Genomic DNA, 17,579 nt, shown 5'->3' with positions numbered 1-17,579 from the left:
TCTCACTTTGCCTATATAGGGCCCCTAGCACAATGATGCCCTAATCTCAATTGGAGCCTCTAGGGTGCTATCCTAATATAAACAACTACCATACTAGTAATCAAAATTTGTCCATATACGTATGGTATGATATAACTGTGGAAGAGGGCATGACACAAAACATATCAGGCTAGTTTGTGACTCCAGATATACGTGTGCAAGTCCACTAGGACTGAGGTCAAAATCTAACTCACTTCACGTAGTGAGCATCATTAGGCTTTGATCCTGCAGAGTCTTATGCAGATCCTTAACTTGATGCACTGTGAATGGACTCATTGACTGCAATGGAAATACTTGTCTATTTTACATATATATAGCACCTACAGATAATTCTGTTTGAACTATGGATCATTGTTTTCTTTCTTCCTTTTTAGCTTGGCATAAGACCAAAGGACCACAGAGGGAAGCTAAATGTTCTTTTCGAAGCCAAAGAATAAATGGGAAAAACCTAAAATGCATAATGCCCATTGAGTGGTGCAAACCTTACCCAAAAATTCATCTCTTGTAACTAACCTAATTTCACTAGGAGGGTGGTGAAGCACTGGAATGGGTTACCTAAGGAGGTGGTGGAACCTCCATCCTTAGAGGTTTTTAAGGCCCAGCTTGTCAAAGCCCTGGCTGGGATAGTTGGCCCTGCTTTGAGCAGGGGATTGGACTAGATGACCTTCTGAGGTCTCTTCCAACCCTAATATTCTATGATTCGAATGATAATGCCCAGTATTTTGACCCAGGTAGTGGTCCATCGAGCTGAACATTCCTTCATGCTTTGGAACCTACATAAGAGTTAATGGGTGCTATAATGAAGTAGCACAGATGTAACATAATCTCAGCTGGTGATAGACACAAATGAAATGTTTCATTTTTTTACACTAGAGCTCTTATTCCTGGCTTCTATCTGTTTCTTCTCAATGAGCAGGGTCGATTGAGGTAGCAGTTCAGAGCCCTCAAATCCCACCCATCTCAATGAGCATTGAGGTTAATTCACAGTTCTTGATACTGCAGAGAGTTTAGCCCATTGCAGATCCTGCTACCAAAACCTGATAGCCACTTAGATCCTGATTTCAGTGACACATTGGCATAATGTCTCTGGGCTGGGTTTCTTTGCAGGAAAATGGTCTCTGGCTGCCAGACAAATGCTAAAGAGAATTAGGGGTTAAAATAAAACAAGAATAAATGTGCAGGGAAAGCCAACTGTATTTTCACATTGGAAGACTCTGGACCTTTGAAGTGTATGTTAGACATATGGGGCCAGATTCAGAGAAGGTGTAAACTGATGCAACTCCACTGACTTCAAGGGAGCCATGCCGATTTACACCACCTGAAAATCTGGCTCATAATGTAAATTTAATTGCTGGCCAAAATCCACATGCATCTACCGAAGTTGAAAGAATTCCTTCAGATTTACCCTGGTGTAACTGACAGCATTGGTCCATTGTAGCTAGAGGATAGTGCTGCAGTAGACTGATGTTTGCCCTCTAGGAGTCCAGTTTAAGTCCCATTAAAATCTGAGAGAGTTTTTCCATTAACTTTAATGGGAACATACAAATGTAAGAACGGCCATACTGTGTCCATGCAGCTCAGCATCCCGTCTTCTGAGAGCAGCCAATGCCAGGTTTTCCAGAGGGAATGAACAGAATGGGCAATCACTTAGTGAGCCATCCTTTGTATCCACTCCCAGTTTCTGGCAAAGAGAGGATAGGGATACTCAGGGAATTGTGTTGCATCATTGTCCATCCTAGCTAAGAGCCTCCATGAGCTTATGTAGTTCTTTTCTGAACTCTGTTATAGTTTTGGCCTTCGCAACATCCACCTGCAAAGAGTTCCACAGGTTGACAGTGTATTGTGTGAAGAAATACTTCCTTTTGTTTGTTTTAAACTTGCTCCCTATTAATTTCATCGGGTGACCCCTAGTTCTTGTGTTATGAGGAATAAATAACATTTCCTTGTTCACTTTTTCCACACCAGTCAATTTTATAGACCACGAGCATATTCCCCCCTTAGCTGTCTCTTTTCCAAGCTGAAAAGTCCCAGTCTTTTTTTTTCTTTATAGATGCTAAGGTCAGAAGGGACCATTATGATCGTCTAGTCCGACCTCCTGCTCAACGCAGGCCCCAGAATCTCACCCACCCACTCCTGCGATAAACCTCTCATCTATGTCTGGGCTATGAGTATGTTGAACAGCACTGGTTCCAGTACAGACCTTTGGGGGACACCACTATTTACCTCTTTCCATTCTGAAAACTGATCATTTATTCCTTTCCTTTGTTTCCTCTCTTTTAACCAACTCCTGATCCATGACAGGACCTTCCCTCTTATCCCATAACGGCTCACTTTCTTTAAGAGCCTTTGGTGAGGGACCTTGTCAAAGGCTTTCTGAAAGTCTAAGTACACTATATCCACTGGATCACCCTGGGGAGTTAAATATGGCTGCATACCACTCTTCATTAATTCTGATTGACTTAACGAACAGTTCTGTGTGGTTCTGCTAGTTGGTATCTTACGCATAAAAGTGCAGTTTTATATATATGAACTGCACAAGTCTGTTCTTCATGCCACTAACATATATATATATATACACAGAGAGAGAGAGAGAGAGATGCATCTTTTATGAATAAACTGTCTATGGAGATGCTGCCATTTAATCTGCTAATTTTTTGCTTTAATTAAACATCAGTCATCCAGCAATCTGTTGAGAAGAGATTTCATTAATGATAACAGCAGGAGAAACCTTCATTATTTTGCTACACAAAGGGGTTTAGATAGGATTTCTCCACTGTGGACGTTTTACATTTCCTTCAGCTACGAACACACACATCTCCTTCCATTAAAAAACTATCTGAATTTCAATTATTGATAGAGTAAAGAATTAACACCACCACCCGCCTCACCAATCCCCCACCCCCACCCCCCCGCAGAAGACATATGTAAATCATTGGTTTTTTTATCAGTGCTACATTTAGCCTATGAAATTCAGGATGCGTCTCATTCTGAATACAGACAGATAAAAATGATTGGCAACTCTTTTCACTGGTGGTATTGTAAGTCTTCTGTTTAACTGATATACTAAGGTAATAGGAAGCAAGTAGTATTCTTTATCTGAATTCCCATAAAAACATTAATTATACTGAATATATGATTTATCTTGTAATAGGGCATATTTGGTCAGCTCCTCAGCTGAAGTAAATTCGAGGTGCTCCACTTACTTCAATTGAACTATGATGATTTACAGCAGCAGACCATTTTTTGTATTTGTGATTTTTTTAGATCTCTTTTTATTAAGTTTTTAATAAATCATGGACCCAATTCTCCACTGTCTTGTGCCTTGTGCAGTCATTTAGGTGTTACAGTAATACAAATAGCAATTTACATGTGTGAAAAATAGGTGTAAAATCAGAGTGGATGTGTTTTCCATTCATTTTACACAAGTCACACAAGATGGAAGGCAAAAGAGAATCAGGCCCCATTTACATTGTTCTTTTGCTCTTAACGCTTTGTTTTATTGTGTATTAAAACTTTTTTTTTCTGTATAGGTTGGAATTCAGAGGGCCATTGCTCCTGTAGAGGCAAGTGGTTGACTTTAATGGAAGCAGAATGAGGCCATTGCTGAGCTCTTTTGAAAATCCCATCCTTTGTTCTCATTTCAGTGGGATGAAATTGAGGCCTTCATTTCAGTTTTCTGTATGACTCATAGATGCTGTAATCTGAACAATCGCTAACTGGAGTTGTGTGTCTGAAATAATCTCATTAATATTTTTTTTAATGAACAGCTATTTAAAAAGTAATCAATTATATTTAATGTCAACGTTGCCTTTAGGGCAGTTTTCTGTTCCCAAAAGAGTATAATTACTCTTAACTTTTGAACTGTGTAATGGTGTTTCGCATTGACAAGGAAGAGTCTCAGATATGAGTTGGGTAGCAGAGCATTTTAGGGATTTGGTCAAGGAGGCATCCACCTCTAAATTGCTGGGCTGAATCATAGCTAGAGCCAGAGCCATCAGCAGTCACTGCCTTTTGATGGGTATTTGGAGACCTTTGTGAAATGTATTGATGGTTCTCAGCCCACTTACAAATGGACAAACACCTGTATCCAAAACGCATCACAATCCCTACTGGCTCACTTGGTGGCAGTCTCAACAAAGAGGCCAAGGACTGTATGGGCTCTAGAGACTCTCTTCCACCCCTAAGGTGGTCCCTACAGATCGGGGTATGGTGTGAACAGAGGAAGCTTAAACTACTGCTATACATGCTTTAAAACATCAAATACTGTCCACCCTACTCACCCAAGTAGTTCTGTGAGAGTGACTCACGCAAGTAAGGCTTGCAGGATGTGACCCAAACTGGCTCATTCACTTTGTAGGGCTGTGAGTCTGGACCTTTTTTACAAGCTTGTGAGTTCCAATCCAACACCCATTGAATTTGACGGTAATATTCCCATTGGCTCCAATGGACATCGGATCATAGAATATCAGGGTTGGAAGAGACCTCAGGAGGTCATCTAGTCCAACCCCCTGCTCAAAGCAGGACCAATCCCCAGTTTTTGCCCCAGATTGTTAAATGTTTGTTTAAAGACGTTCCCAGTGGTTGGGAAATGCAAAGACACTTGCAAAAAGCCCAAGCACTTTGTAAACTGAAGCTAATTTACTATTAATGCTGACTCATTTATATTTTAAAAAGTCTGGGGAGAAATTCTACTCATCAGAGAAACACCACAGAGCAAGGCATGTTTCCAATATGACCTTTATTGAGCAAGTACTGCTGCGACGGTTCTACATCGAACAACAAAAGGTTGCGTACTGTGAATGTCAACTAGGTTCTCCCATGAACAAAAGTCCATCTTAATTGCACCAGTGAGGTAAACATAATTATTCATAAGTAGCTCTTTTTAAGGCGAGGAGAATTCTGGGTTTTTTTCATGATTGTTTTGTTTTGTTTTCTGTTGGTTCTTGGCTCAGTTGGTTCTTTGCATAATACCCCTTAAGACGTTCCTCAGATGTGTTCCTCCGACAGTTTAGGGAATTCAAAAGCTTCCTTTCCTCATGCATTTGTTTGTTTATTTATTTAATTCCCCAAATTCTGTGGAGGGAGAACATCTTGAGCTTGCATGCATTTCCCCCCAGTATTGCACACACACACAAAAAAGTAAAAGACAGTGTGTCTGGAGCCTCCATGAGAGAACCTGTTCTGCTTTAAAGCTGTCACTCACATGCATTTTGCAGCTGTCATATGGCTTAACCTTTTTCAACAACCCAAGCTCTTTTCAATTTTTTAAATTTCTATTTATTACTCGCTGTCTTGTACTTGCTTTATTACAGCATGAGAAGTGACTTTCTCAACCTTCTTGGTGGAAACCATTTTCTCTTCAAAAGTTTCCTCATGCTCCTCTACCTTTTGGGTGACTGTCACAGACTTGGTGATGTATTTGGTTGTACTGTCCGCACCGTCGCTCGTGATTTTCTCCACCTTTTTGGTGACCACAACTTTCTCTTCGCTCTTCCCTTTCTTCTCTTCAGATGGACTCACATCCAGGCCATTGGTGACCACACCCTTGTCTTCCTCCTCCACTTCTTTTTCTTTGGATTTCTCCTCCTCCTTCTCATCCACCTCCCCATTCACTGCAATGTCTTCTTTCATGGACCCCTTGGAGGCCTGGTCACTTTCCTCTCCTTCACTGCCCCCTTCCTTCATTTTGGACTCTTTCTCTACACTGACTTTTGTTACCTTTGTGACCGAGATGGTCTCTTCCACCGCAGCCTTTTCTTCTTTCACTGGGGATCCCAGCTTCTCTGGGGATCCCGGCTTCTCTGGGGATCCCGGCTTCTCCTCCTTTGTTTCCTTCTCTTTACCTTCCTTCTCCACTTTCTGTTCTTCACTTTCTCCTTCTTCAGCTTCTTCTCTTGATGCCTTCTGTTCTTCCGCAGCCTCTTCTGCTGCAGGAGATTTAGGTGGAGATTTTGCTAAAGACGCTTTCACTTTTTCCACCTTCTCTTCTACTGCAGCCTTTTCAGCCTCTTCCTTGCTCTTCCCTTCAGGTTCCTTTTCTTTCTTAGTCTCCACCTCAGCTTCTTTTCCCTCGGCTTCGGCCTCGCCTTCTTCTTCTTCTTCTTCCTGCTCAGCCTCCTCACCCTCTTCCTTTTCACTCTTTTCCTCTGCTTCTTCTTTTTCAGAACCTCCTTCTTCTGCTTCATCAGATTTTGCAGCCTCCTCCTCCTCCTCCTCTTCTTCTCCCTTCTCCTCTTCTTCTTCTTCTTCTTCTTCAGCTTTGGGTGCAGCTGCTTTCACTGGAGCTTTCTTCTCAGCTACAATTTCCTCTTCCACTGCTTCTTCTTCCTTCTTCTGTTCTTCCTGCCTGGCTCCGGTTGCCAGTTCCTCTGCAATGGCTACCAGGGCATCATCCATTTCAGACTTTTCATCCTCCACCTTTGTCTCTTCAATGATTTCTTCTACAAATTTGTGCTGGACCTTTAGCTTTGGCGGCTCAGCTTTTGATTTCTGTATTTTACTAGATGATATTGTGACCGTGGGTTGCCTGTGTGTAAATGTGGGACCAGTAATGCTTCCCGAGAAGACACTGAATCTTGTCTCTTCACCCTCCAGTAGTTTCCTAGGGAAATAAAGAGGAGGAGGGGAAGTTAGCATGTAAAATGTCTGTCTTGTGTCTGCAGTGTCTCAGAGAATTGGAAAGGTGTTTCAAGTATGTGGGATATGCTAAGGACGATGACAATATCTGTTGGTCATGTTCAGTGGGACTTCAGTAAGCTGGGATCAGGCACCTTACGCCCAACACAGTAATATCTGAGTGCTGCCCACAACACACATTTCTCCTTAGCTTGGTTTAAATCTCGTGGTTGTCAGGCTTGATCACAACGTTTTGGGTCTTGTAAAACGATAACAAAAATGCGTCGGCCACATTCTCAGTCTGGTGTAAATCAGCACAGTTCTGAGCATAGTCATTCACTTCAATACAGCCATGCTGATCTAGACCTTCTGAGGACTAAGCCCTATATGTTTAAAATATAAATATTCTAGCTTAGATTGTTAAAGCCAATTAGGGCATTTGAATCCCTATTTCTCATTAATTTCATCGAATTAATGAGAAAATCCCTTCTATGATTTGAAACTCTCAGCCATAATATGTTCACCAGAATAAACCACGTTAACCTTGGTAATAAAATAAAAGACGTCCATTCTCTGTATATTTGATAAGCCCAGCACACTGCAGGGCTCTAAAGATGTTTACTTTCCAGTAGTCTGTTTTGATGTTATTTATATTCAGAAATGCATTTTCCCCATCTAATCCTCTGACCCAGAAAATCAGCGCTTTCATGTTTTATTTTAAAGCCATTGTTGCAGTCTATTTATTTATTTATTAAGCAACCCAGTTTCAAAAATAAACGTGGCAAATAAACAGTTACAAAAGCCATGCAAAAGAAGCTAAAAAAACCCCATCCTGCCGGATGATGGCAATAGCAGCTACGTCCCTGCTCCAGGATTACTTCACAGAGGATTCTGAAGGAAAGTTAAGAAAGAAATGTGAAAGTGTTTTGCAATGTGCAGATTAACGGTGCTCATCTGATACCCAAGTACATCCGTGTTCTAAAATAACAAGAGCGCATTAAAACTACCCATGCTGCTTGCTTGACATGCTCAAAGTGAAGTGAAAGAAAATAATTACAGATTAAAAACAGTCATCTGCTTCCTACTTTTGTGAACCAAACAAGAACAGAATGCTGCATTATGGAACCATTGTACTGCAGTGTAATGGTCCTATCCCATTCCCGGTGAAGTCTATGGGAGTTTTGCCATTGACTTTCACAGAGCCGGATCACTTATTAACTCAAGAAGATTTCTTAATGTGAAGAGGTCTTGCATTTGCACAGATTTGAAAGAGTGCTAATAATTTGGCTGAGTGGCTATTCTTGCATTTGTTTGATGCTTATAGGGGAAAAATCCTTGCCAATGATAAAAGCTGTTTGGGCAGAGGTTGGTTGGAACCAGCAGCATCTGCAGTGCAATTAGTATTCCAGACACATCCACAGCATTCCTATGGTACCTGTATGCAGCAATTTCAATATCCAGCGCCATCTTGACATTGAGGAGATCCTGGTATTCCCTCAAATGACGTGCCATTTCCCATTTTGTACCCCTCAGCTCGTTTTCCAACTGCTGAATTGTGTCCTGCAACAAATACATAAAATCCCCATAACATAATTACACTTGCATCCAAAAAGCATCCCTGCTCAGATAATACTATTAACTCCTAAACTGTAGCTTAATAGCAGCACTGAAAAAAGTTCTGTAAGGAAGCCTTTTAAAAGCCCACTCTTAAAATCCAGGGCTAATATAAGAAAGGGATAAGCGCACAAAAGGAATCTGATCCTGGTCTCACTGCATTGGGCGTGTGAATCAGGCCTATCGTTTTGCAAATAATTGTGCAACACAATAAAGCTTTTGGGGCCTGATTCTGCTGTCGTTACTCAGGCAAAACTCCTTCTGAGGGAGCATTACCTCAGCGAGGACTGTAAGTTCGACCTTTTAACTTTCCCCATGTATTTTAAGATATTTATTAGCTATCAGTAAACTACTGTAAAGAGTTAAAAGCTGTGTTAAAACATCTTTTTAAAATCTTGGGTCAGATTATTTTATGACTAAGCAACAGCAAAATGTAGACCCTATATTTGCAAATTGTTAAACTTCCCTGATAAAGGTCATTTACTCTATCCTTAGGGTTAAAAGTTTGCATAGTAAATCGATGTGAGATTCTAAAAGAACAGTTAACAATCTAAGCAGGAATATTAAACATACTCTTTGTAAAGAGGTACCGTGGACTAAATATTTACTATCAGAGGGAAGAGCAGACAGCTAAGGGAGTGAAAGTCCGGGGACAAGCATTGAACACTGCTTATTAGACCTCTGGATCGCATTGCACAGCTGATCTTTTTGCACGACGCAAGCCATTTTTGCCTAGCATGGGGTTTTTTTCTTTCTTTTTGGCACCTTTGCCGGAACTTTTGGTTTGTTTCGCACAAGCCACGTTTGCATCTCAACTGTAACTCAGTCCGTCTGCGCCCCTGCCCTGCCCACGGTCGCTCGGCAGCGCACGAGTTTCGTTTTGCAGTGGTCGAGGTAACCCTTTTTTCCCTTGCTGGGCTGCATTTTGCATTGCTTTACACCTGCCCGGGGTGGGGCCCTTACCTGGTAGGTCGAGAGATCGTTGCTGTGGCGCTCCTCGATGTCGTTCAGCTGCCTCTCCAAGGACTCCTTGGTGCCCCGCACCGACTCCAGCTCCACGCTCTTGGACTGCAGCTGCCTCCTGTACTCGGCGATCTCCTCCTTGGCCGTGCGGATGGCCTCTTTGTTGTGCTCCGCCGCCTCGGTGAGCTTGGCGTAGCGACATTTGAACCACTCCTCGGCTTGGTGCATGTTCTGGTCGGAGTGGCACTCCAGCTGGCTGCGGATCTCCTTGAGGGCGGCGGTGATGTCCGTCTTCATGTAGTCCTTCCTCTCCACCGTGATGTGGGACGCCTGGATCTGGGCGAGGAGCTCGGCCACCTCCTCCTCGTGGTTGCCCCGCAGGAAGGCCACCTCGTCCTGCAGCGACTGCACCTTCTTGTCCAGCTCCGCCTTGACCAGGGAGGCCTCCTCCATGTCCTTGCGCAGGGCGCGGATGGTGGCTTCGGTCTCGTCGCGCAGCCGGGCCTCCTCCTCGAAGCGCTCCTTGAAGCGCTGGATGTCCTCCTCCACGTGCTCCGAGTCCAGCTGGAGCTGCGCCTTCTCGTGGTTCACCTGCTCCAGGGCGCGGCGCAGCTCCCGCAGCTCCTGCTCGTAGGCGTCGCCCAGCTGCGAGCGCCCGGCTTGCTTCTGGCGCAGGGCGGCGATCTCCGCCTCGATCGCCCGGTTCTGCTGCTCCAGGCCGTGCACCTTCTCGATGTAGCCGGCGAAGCGGTCGTTCAGCCCCTGCAGCTGCTCCTTCTCGCTGGAGCGGCTCAGCTTGAAGTCCCCGGCCCCGTTGAGCAGGGAGGACTGGCTGAGGTCCAGGCTCTCGGAGGAGCTCAGCACCGCGGAGCTGTAGGACACCCGCGGCGCGCCCAGGGCGCTGCGCTTGTACGGGGAGGAGGCGGTGCTCGGGGTGCCCCGGGACCAGGACTGCGACCTGAAGCCGCTGGACGGGGAGGCGCTGGCCCGGCTGTAGATGGCCCGGCTCTCGGTCATCCTCCGGTAGGAGGGGTTGCCGAGCGTGTCCAGGGTGTAGCTCATCTTGGAAGACTTTGGGATGTGGGCGGCTTTCACAGCGCGGCTCCTGCCCCTGCCCGCACCTTATATACCGGAGCCGGGCCGGCAGCGCCGCTCCAGACACATGCTCCGAGGGGGCGGGCCAGGGAGGCGACACGTGGCAGCTAAAGGCACAGCAGCCGCCCCCGGGGTCCTCCCCCCGGCAGCTGGCCCCTCCCACCTTCCCCGCCAGTTCTCCCCCCTTTTCTTCCCCCCTCCTCGCCCTCCTTTTCTCTCCCCTCTTTCCCCTCCCCTTCTCTCCTCGCCTATTCCTCCCCTCTTCTTTCTTTCTTTCTTTCTTTCTTTCTTTCATCACTTCCCCTTCTCTATTCCTCCTCTCCCCTAGCTCCCCCCTTCTTCTCGCCTTCCTCATCTCCTCCATCCCTACCCCCTTCCCTTTTCTCTTTCCCATCCTCCCCCTCCCATCCTTCCCCTCTCCTTCCTTCCCCTCCCCGCTCGCTTCCACCGACTGCAGGGAGCAAAGCACAATGGAGCAGAGTCAATTCACTCCCTGCGAAAGAACAGCGACAAGTCGAAGGTTACGCTAGACAGGGAGGTGGGTGGGGGGTGCGGAGTTTCTCCAAGGGGGGCCCGGGCAGGCATTCTGCGTTAGAGTTGAGGGAGAGCCCACTGAATACATTGGGGAGTCAGGTAAGGTCTGTGTGTGTGTGTGTCTATAGGAGAGATAGCCATGGCGGTTTCAGCACCACGGCCAGCGGCGCGGGCAGCTGGAGAAGGGATGGAAGGGGAAATCCATGCAGAATAAAAACACGTCTCCGGATGGTTTGTCTGGTGCTGTGATTGCCCCTCCCCGGGCAACTATAATAAAGCCTAGCTAGTGTGCTGTTTGTTTTAAATGAGCAGCGTGCGAGTGTCAAGCCGGGGCTCCATCTGCAATGCAGAGTAGGAGAAAGGATCAGAGAGTGACTAGATGTTCCCTCCTGAAGTTATTTCCTTTCACATACAGCTGTAAAATTCTTAGCCCGAGACATTCCTATTAAGATGACTCCCGGGAAGCAGGAAGACAGGGAGAAGATGGGATAAAAGAAAGAACACCCCCCCCCCCAACAAAGGTCTGACATTTGAAGGTCAACAATGCTTTGGAAAAGAGAAGAGAGGTTTGGGTGGATTAACAGGAAAGTGGGATTGCTGCTTTGTGATCATGGAAAGCACCAGAAGTGACTTTCGAGTTTTCGGGGTAAATAATAAAAGCAGAACCGTGAAATTCTGCAGAAGGAAGTTGATTGCATTCTAGCATATAACCACTGCAGGGATAGAGCACCCACTGCAGGGATAGAGCACTCACCTGTAATTGGTACAGGGAAACAAGAGTTTTTCAAAATCCCCTTGGATCGAAAGTCTTTTATTACTCATTTTCTGGCTCTTGGCTTTGTTTTTTCCAAAGATGGATGGATCTATCTATCTATCTATCTATCTATCTATCTATCTATCTATCTATCTATCTATCTATCTATCAAAAATAATGCCTGGTGCATTTTCTCTTTGAAGACTTGTTAATACTTATGTTTTGGGGGCACAGTGTAATTTTTGATGAGTACGTGGGTGGTGACTAGCTAGCATCCTGTGGACTTTGCATTCTTGGATGTACACAGTCAATTAACTAGTTAATTACAGGGATAAATCATTGCTGATCCTGGAATAAAAATGATCTATGGTTCCTGAATTCCTTCCTTATTGTAGGCACTGAAAATGTATGCCTCTTTCTACTCAGAAATCGGTAAAATTCGAAAAACAAAACTATGTTCACTAATTACCTTCTCATTTTTAGCCCTGTGTTTGAAATGATGTTTAAAATGCTGCAGCATTTCTTCACTGTACAGCTAGGACAGTCTGAGGGACAGGGTTAAACTTTCAGGCCACATGGAACACTGTACCACAGTTCGCTCACTAATATGATGTTGTCATAGGACTGCAGCACTGCAGTCAGTGGAGAAAGGAAGTCAGAATTATCCAAGGTATCTGCTGAATTGCATTTGCAAACAGAACCTATCAGACCCCCCAGTTTAACCTATTCGGAGTTGTATAAGACTGGTATATGGAGAAGGTTTTAGGATAATTGAAGCAATCACGGATTCTAAATGCATTCTATTAATTTTGCTAATAGTTTTTCCAGGGTGGGGGGTGCAGGGAAGAACTCTCTAGACTCAGCAGGAAGTCAAGACAAAAATGCTATTAATAATGATATTGCGTTTTCTTAATTTTCAGGATAAAAGATGTGTTATGATCTGGTGTATTGTTATTTTTCCCTTTGATTAAAGAACTGTAGAAAAAAAACCAGAATATGTTCATGTTGAATTACTCACAGGGAGAACTTACTGTAAGAGAAAACATAAGGTTAACACTGGTGCCTGGGACTTTTATTATTCTTTTAATGCTCTGAAAACAAGACAATTGTGCTGAAAGACAATTAAAAAAAGAACCATATTTACTCTTGCAATAAAATCCATTTGCATTAAACATGTTTATGCACAGCTTATTCAAAATCCAATTGGTTAGTATGCAAAACACATTGCTACTGTGTAATCAAGTGCTAATCCAGTTTGACTTATTTATGGAATACTTAAATTCAGGCAATGTAAAGTTGTATACAGTACAGTCATTATCATAGTATATGTTGATTACCTTCTAAAAAATCAGAATGTTATGACAAAAAGAGATGCACGCACACACACACTTTCACACAAGTCTTTATGAAATCACTTTACAGAAAGATAGTTTTTTTCATTTTCAAAAATCACTGTTCTGGTAACATTCACTTCAGATCCATAATAAAGTGTTTGTAGACAAAACAGATGCTACATTTTTATGAAGCTGATCTGGAGGTTAGAATGAGCCAGCAAAAACAATTTTTAAAATATTTTCCTTTTTTTAGAAACTAATTCCTTTCCACCTTATGTCAATATCTGGTTTAGGATTTCTGAGATGAAGACTGCTGTTTCTAAATATGGAAAACTTCTTGTCTTAGAGTTTGACACACAAGTATCATTACTTTTGACCAAAGACAACCACAGTGCCTCACTCTTTGCAGAGGCGGACTGTAGGTAATGCTGGGAAATGCTGCCACTTACACAGAGTAGAAAAGAAAATACATTATTTTTAATCTTGATTGTGCATTATTGGGAAAACCAGTGTTAAGAGGAGAGAGATCATAGAAAGACATGACTGATTTTTTTGCAACTTTCTTGTTTGAAAGAAACAAACATCAGGATATAGATTATACAACCTTCTGAATGCTGCCATAAAAATATTCCAGCAAATATGTATCATTATAATGAAAAAACTTGAGAATCTTTTAAGAAAACCCATGCTGGGATCTGACAGAGGGAAGGATGTGATTATATTATAGAGAGATATAGCAGTGAATTGGACAGGCTAGCTAATGCAAGACCTTGGGGGATGGGAGGGGAGGAGTCTATAAATAAACTAATGCACCGGTTTAGAGCCTTTTCCTCAGGAACTAGCAGTTTTTAATATAATCATGTTGTATATAGGAGAGCATTGATAATATTCATGTAAGGTGGAATAAATTTGCTTCAATGGGGAGTTTATCTGAGTAAAGACTTCAGGATTTGGCCGCACATTTGTCCTTTAATGGTAGTCTTAAAAGAAGGGGCCAGATCCCCACGTAGTGTAAATTGGTGTCGCTCTATGGAAGTCAAAAAAGCGACCCCCAGTTTACATCAGATGAGGATTTGGCTCCCTTGGAATCTTAAATATGGTGGTGAATATGGCATCCAGCAGATATTTTTACCTTTCTCCTTTTACTTCTAATTTATGGTGGACCAGATCATCCCCTGGCATAAATTGGACTCCTGCCAATGGAGGCAATGGAGTGATGCCAGTTTACGCCAGCTGAGGATATGGCAGTGGCTAAGGAACAAAACGCTCAGGTCTATGCATCAGGAGCCTGATCTTGCAAGGTCCTGGTGCTTCCCGACAGATGCTTAGGCCCCTCAGCTCCTGTTGAAGTCAAGGGGGGCACTCATCACTTCAAGGGAATTGCTCGGTACCTGGCCACCAAATGAGTAAGAAACCCAACTATTCAGCCTCACATAAGTGAATAGCCTTTTTTGCCCTGTCATCATCTGCTCGGGCTCTCACAACTGAGACTCCTGGGCTGGGCTTTTGGACTAAGGACAGATGATCATTTACACGTTTATAGCTCATACTCGGCACCACCGCGAGATCCTTCCAGGGCAGTGAAGGGAAGAGAAGCAAAAGCAAAGAGAGGATGAAAAACATGGGGGGGTTTTTTAGCATTCTATTTCAAATTTCATAGGACTGATGGATCAGTCGGCATAGTCTGAGCAATTTAACTTTTTAAAGCTTTTTGATAAAGCGCCAAAGAATAAAATATGAATCTTTTGATGGGGGAAACCATTTGCTTGCCTGAGAAATTCCCACAGATGATTTCCTTTCTGTTCTAATTATAGTTGCTCGAGGCAGGGCTAAAACACAGTATCACTTCTCTGGCACTAGACAGCTTTTCAACATTCACATTCAACTAGTGCGTGTGCTTTATTACTTTAAATCAAATATTTCCACACATATGCATTATTTTCTGTATGCAGAAGTGTTTCATGTTGCTGTTGATGATGATAAACTGCACTAAGAAAGGAGTACAATCCTAAACAGAACGTGCATTCAGTATCTGGATGAATGAATGTTTCTTGCAGAATTCTGGTTTCCACTCACACGTATGCTGGAATGCAACAGACTTGTGCTTCTTGCAAAGCTCAGTTTGAGGCCTTGCAAGATCAATGGCTCATTTTGTATGCAAAGTTGTTGAGGAAGACAGCGAGATAATGTGGATTTTGAGCCCATCAGCATGCAGATGATCCAAAGCTCTGTGTCCTCAGCCATGGACGATTTAACATTAAGAGGCAAATGCCATATCAGTTTAAACTCTGAGCATTCATCATTTCCTGGGCAGACCTCCCACCCCTCACACACACATAACTTGGTGTCTTTGTCCCACATCTTGTGTCATATTTGGAGCTTGAGAGGTATAATTTGATACAAGGCTCAATTGGGTAATTATTGTCCTCTGAACAATACAATGTCAATGGTACTTTTTTGGCAGGTGTGAGAATGAATGGTTCTGTAAACAAATTGGTGTAATTGTTAATTGCTGGGAATATTTTTAAACTTGCAAATACATTTGAAGTGCAAAACCCCAGGGTGAAATCAGTTTTATATTATAGTACATCTCATCCCATAAGAATCTGACAGATTGCTTATCCCCCACTCCCCAGCTGCAAATTGCCAAGACCCTGAAATGAAATCAATATTTACTCTGTAAAGCATATTTCACCAAAGCAATATGCCTGTGAACATAAAGGAGCCTCATCTGCATGGTAAAAGAAATTCTCTTATCGTCTCATCACAGAAAATGCACATGGTGCAGATTAAGCAGCAGAGTCCTGTGGCACCTTACAGACTAACAGACACATTGGAGCATAAGCTTTCATGGGTGAATACCCACTTCGTCGGATGCATCCGACAAAGTGGGTATTCACCCACGAAAGCTTATGCTCCAATGTGTCTGTTAGTCTGTAAGGTGCCACAGGACTCTTTGCCACTTTTACAGATCCAGACTAACACGGCTGCCCCTCTGATACTTGACATGGTGCAGATTGCTCATGTTATCTGCAAGTGCACTATGGTAGGTTCTTCATGGCAGGTCCACTATGGTAGGTTCTTCTTGCATTTGAGGAAATCTCCCTCTCTCCATGCTCATATACTGGAACTAGTTGCTGAACTGAGCCCCACTGAGCACTCAAAGTGTATTCTTTGACAATTGAGCTCCAAATGTGCAATGAAATTGCAATCTGAAAAGCAGTCACAGCACATGCCCGCACAGTAACCGCATTTAATACCAATCCTTTTCTTCTCATCCAGCTATAGAAATAAAAGGCCTGATTTGATACCCGCTGAAGTCAATGGGAGTCTTTTCATTGTCTTAATGGGCTTTGGAAATCAGTCTAATGAGCTATATTTTAAGAAGCAAAAAAGAAAAAATGCCTAAAATTATTATATCAGTAATGAGCCAAATCCCGCACACCAATACTCAAGAGAATAGTCTCATTTCAAATACATAGTCAATGGGACCACTCACCTGGGGAAAAATTGGGCTATATACTGGTTTGCAGACTTAAAACACAGCCATTAACCAAGCATCGTCTAGTGATTAGTGCAGGGGATTGTTGGGCAGAACTTCAGGATTCAAGTCCTGATAAGTCTCTTTAATCTCTCTGTGCCTCGATTTACCAGTTGATTAAATGAATTTTATCTCTAACAATTGTGATGGGTATATACCCTACTCTGGCACCAAAAGGGTTAACTAGGGCTAGAGAGCTCAATTAGGGCACCTGGAAGGTGGGCCAGGCCCAACTGAAGATGAAGCCCTGCAGGGGAGCGAGCTTATAAAGGGAGGAAGCCCAGATGAGACAGGGAAGAATTCTGTAGAGTCTGTCTTCTTGTTAGAGAATGAAGGAAGGGCCTAGAGAGAAGATGTATAGTAAATACAGGGATGGGCTGTGGGAAAGGGCAGAAGGAAAGTCAAGTTAGGAGGAGTCAAGGAAAGCAGCAGGAAGGGGGTTTGATGGAACAGACCATGACTATTTGTTCCAGGGATGAGAGGATCAGGGAATGAGGGTTCCCTTAATGATCCACCAGAAAAGGTAGCGCAGAAACACCCTTAAGCCAGGCAGGAGAAGGACTATTGAGAGTGGAGCTGGGCAGGTAGGGGGAAAAGGCCTTGGGAGGCATTGAGAGAGAGAGAGAGAGATAACACCGGTGCAGTGTCCCAGGACAGTCTGTGGGACCAGTCTGTAGGGCGTGAAGAGCTGTGGGCTTGAGTCTCATATAGTGGACGCTTTGGTTAGCCTGGAAGGGAAGAGATTTTAAAGTGAGCTGCCTGAAGGCTGAACTACAAGAAGAGGTGGACCCTGGTGGGATTGGAGCGACAATCAGCTGGGTGCTAGGGAGGGAAAGAGCGTCATGTCATACCTTGCCACGAGGTGGTGTGCCCGTGGTGAGTCAACTCTTCTACACCATCTTAAGGTTTTCTATAGTACAAATCAGTGTGGTATTTAAGAGCCTGACCAAGTCAGTGGAAGTCAGTGGAAGACTGAATGGGCTTTGTATCAGGCAGGTCCTAAGTGCTTAGAAGAGAGAGAATATAGTCATAACAGTGCATATCTACATTAAAGAGGGATTGTGAAACTTTATTCATGTTGCCAAAGCAC

The 17,579-nt window shown here is 43.6% G+C and overlaps 1 protein-coding gene across 1 annotated transcript; it reads right to left on the bottom strand.

Annotated features, from left to right (window-relative positions):
- Positions 1 to 4,758: 4,758 nt before the first annotated feature.
- NEFM (neurofilament medium chain) lies at positions 4,759 to 10,345 on the bottom strand. Its single transcript, XM_048829102.2, has 3 exons — positions 9,232 to 10,345; positions 8,090 to 8,214; positions 4,759 to 6,640 (listed from the first exon to the last, which is right to left on the bottom strand). The coding sequence occupies exons 1-3, from the start codon at positions 10,291 to 10,293 to the stop codon at positions 5,320 to 5,322; spliced, it is 2,508 nt and encodes an 835-aa protein (XP_048685059.1). The 5' UTR covers positions 10,294 to 10,345; the 3' UTR covers positions 4,759 to 5,319.
- Between the last annotated feature and the right edge of the window lie 7,234 nt (positions 10,346 to 17,579).

The sequence above is a fragment of the Caretta caretta genome, chromosome 26 (assembly GCF_965140235.1).
Source record: "Caretta caretta isolate rCarCar2 chromosome 26, rCarCar1.hap1, whole genome shotgun sequence".
In the NCBI taxonomy this organism is placed as follows: Eukaryota; Metazoa; Chordata; order Testudines; family Cheloniidae; genus Caretta; species Caretta caretta.
The sequence above is the reverse complement of the archived record's forward strand: the minus strand, read 5'-3'. Positions and strand labels throughout refer to the sequence as shown.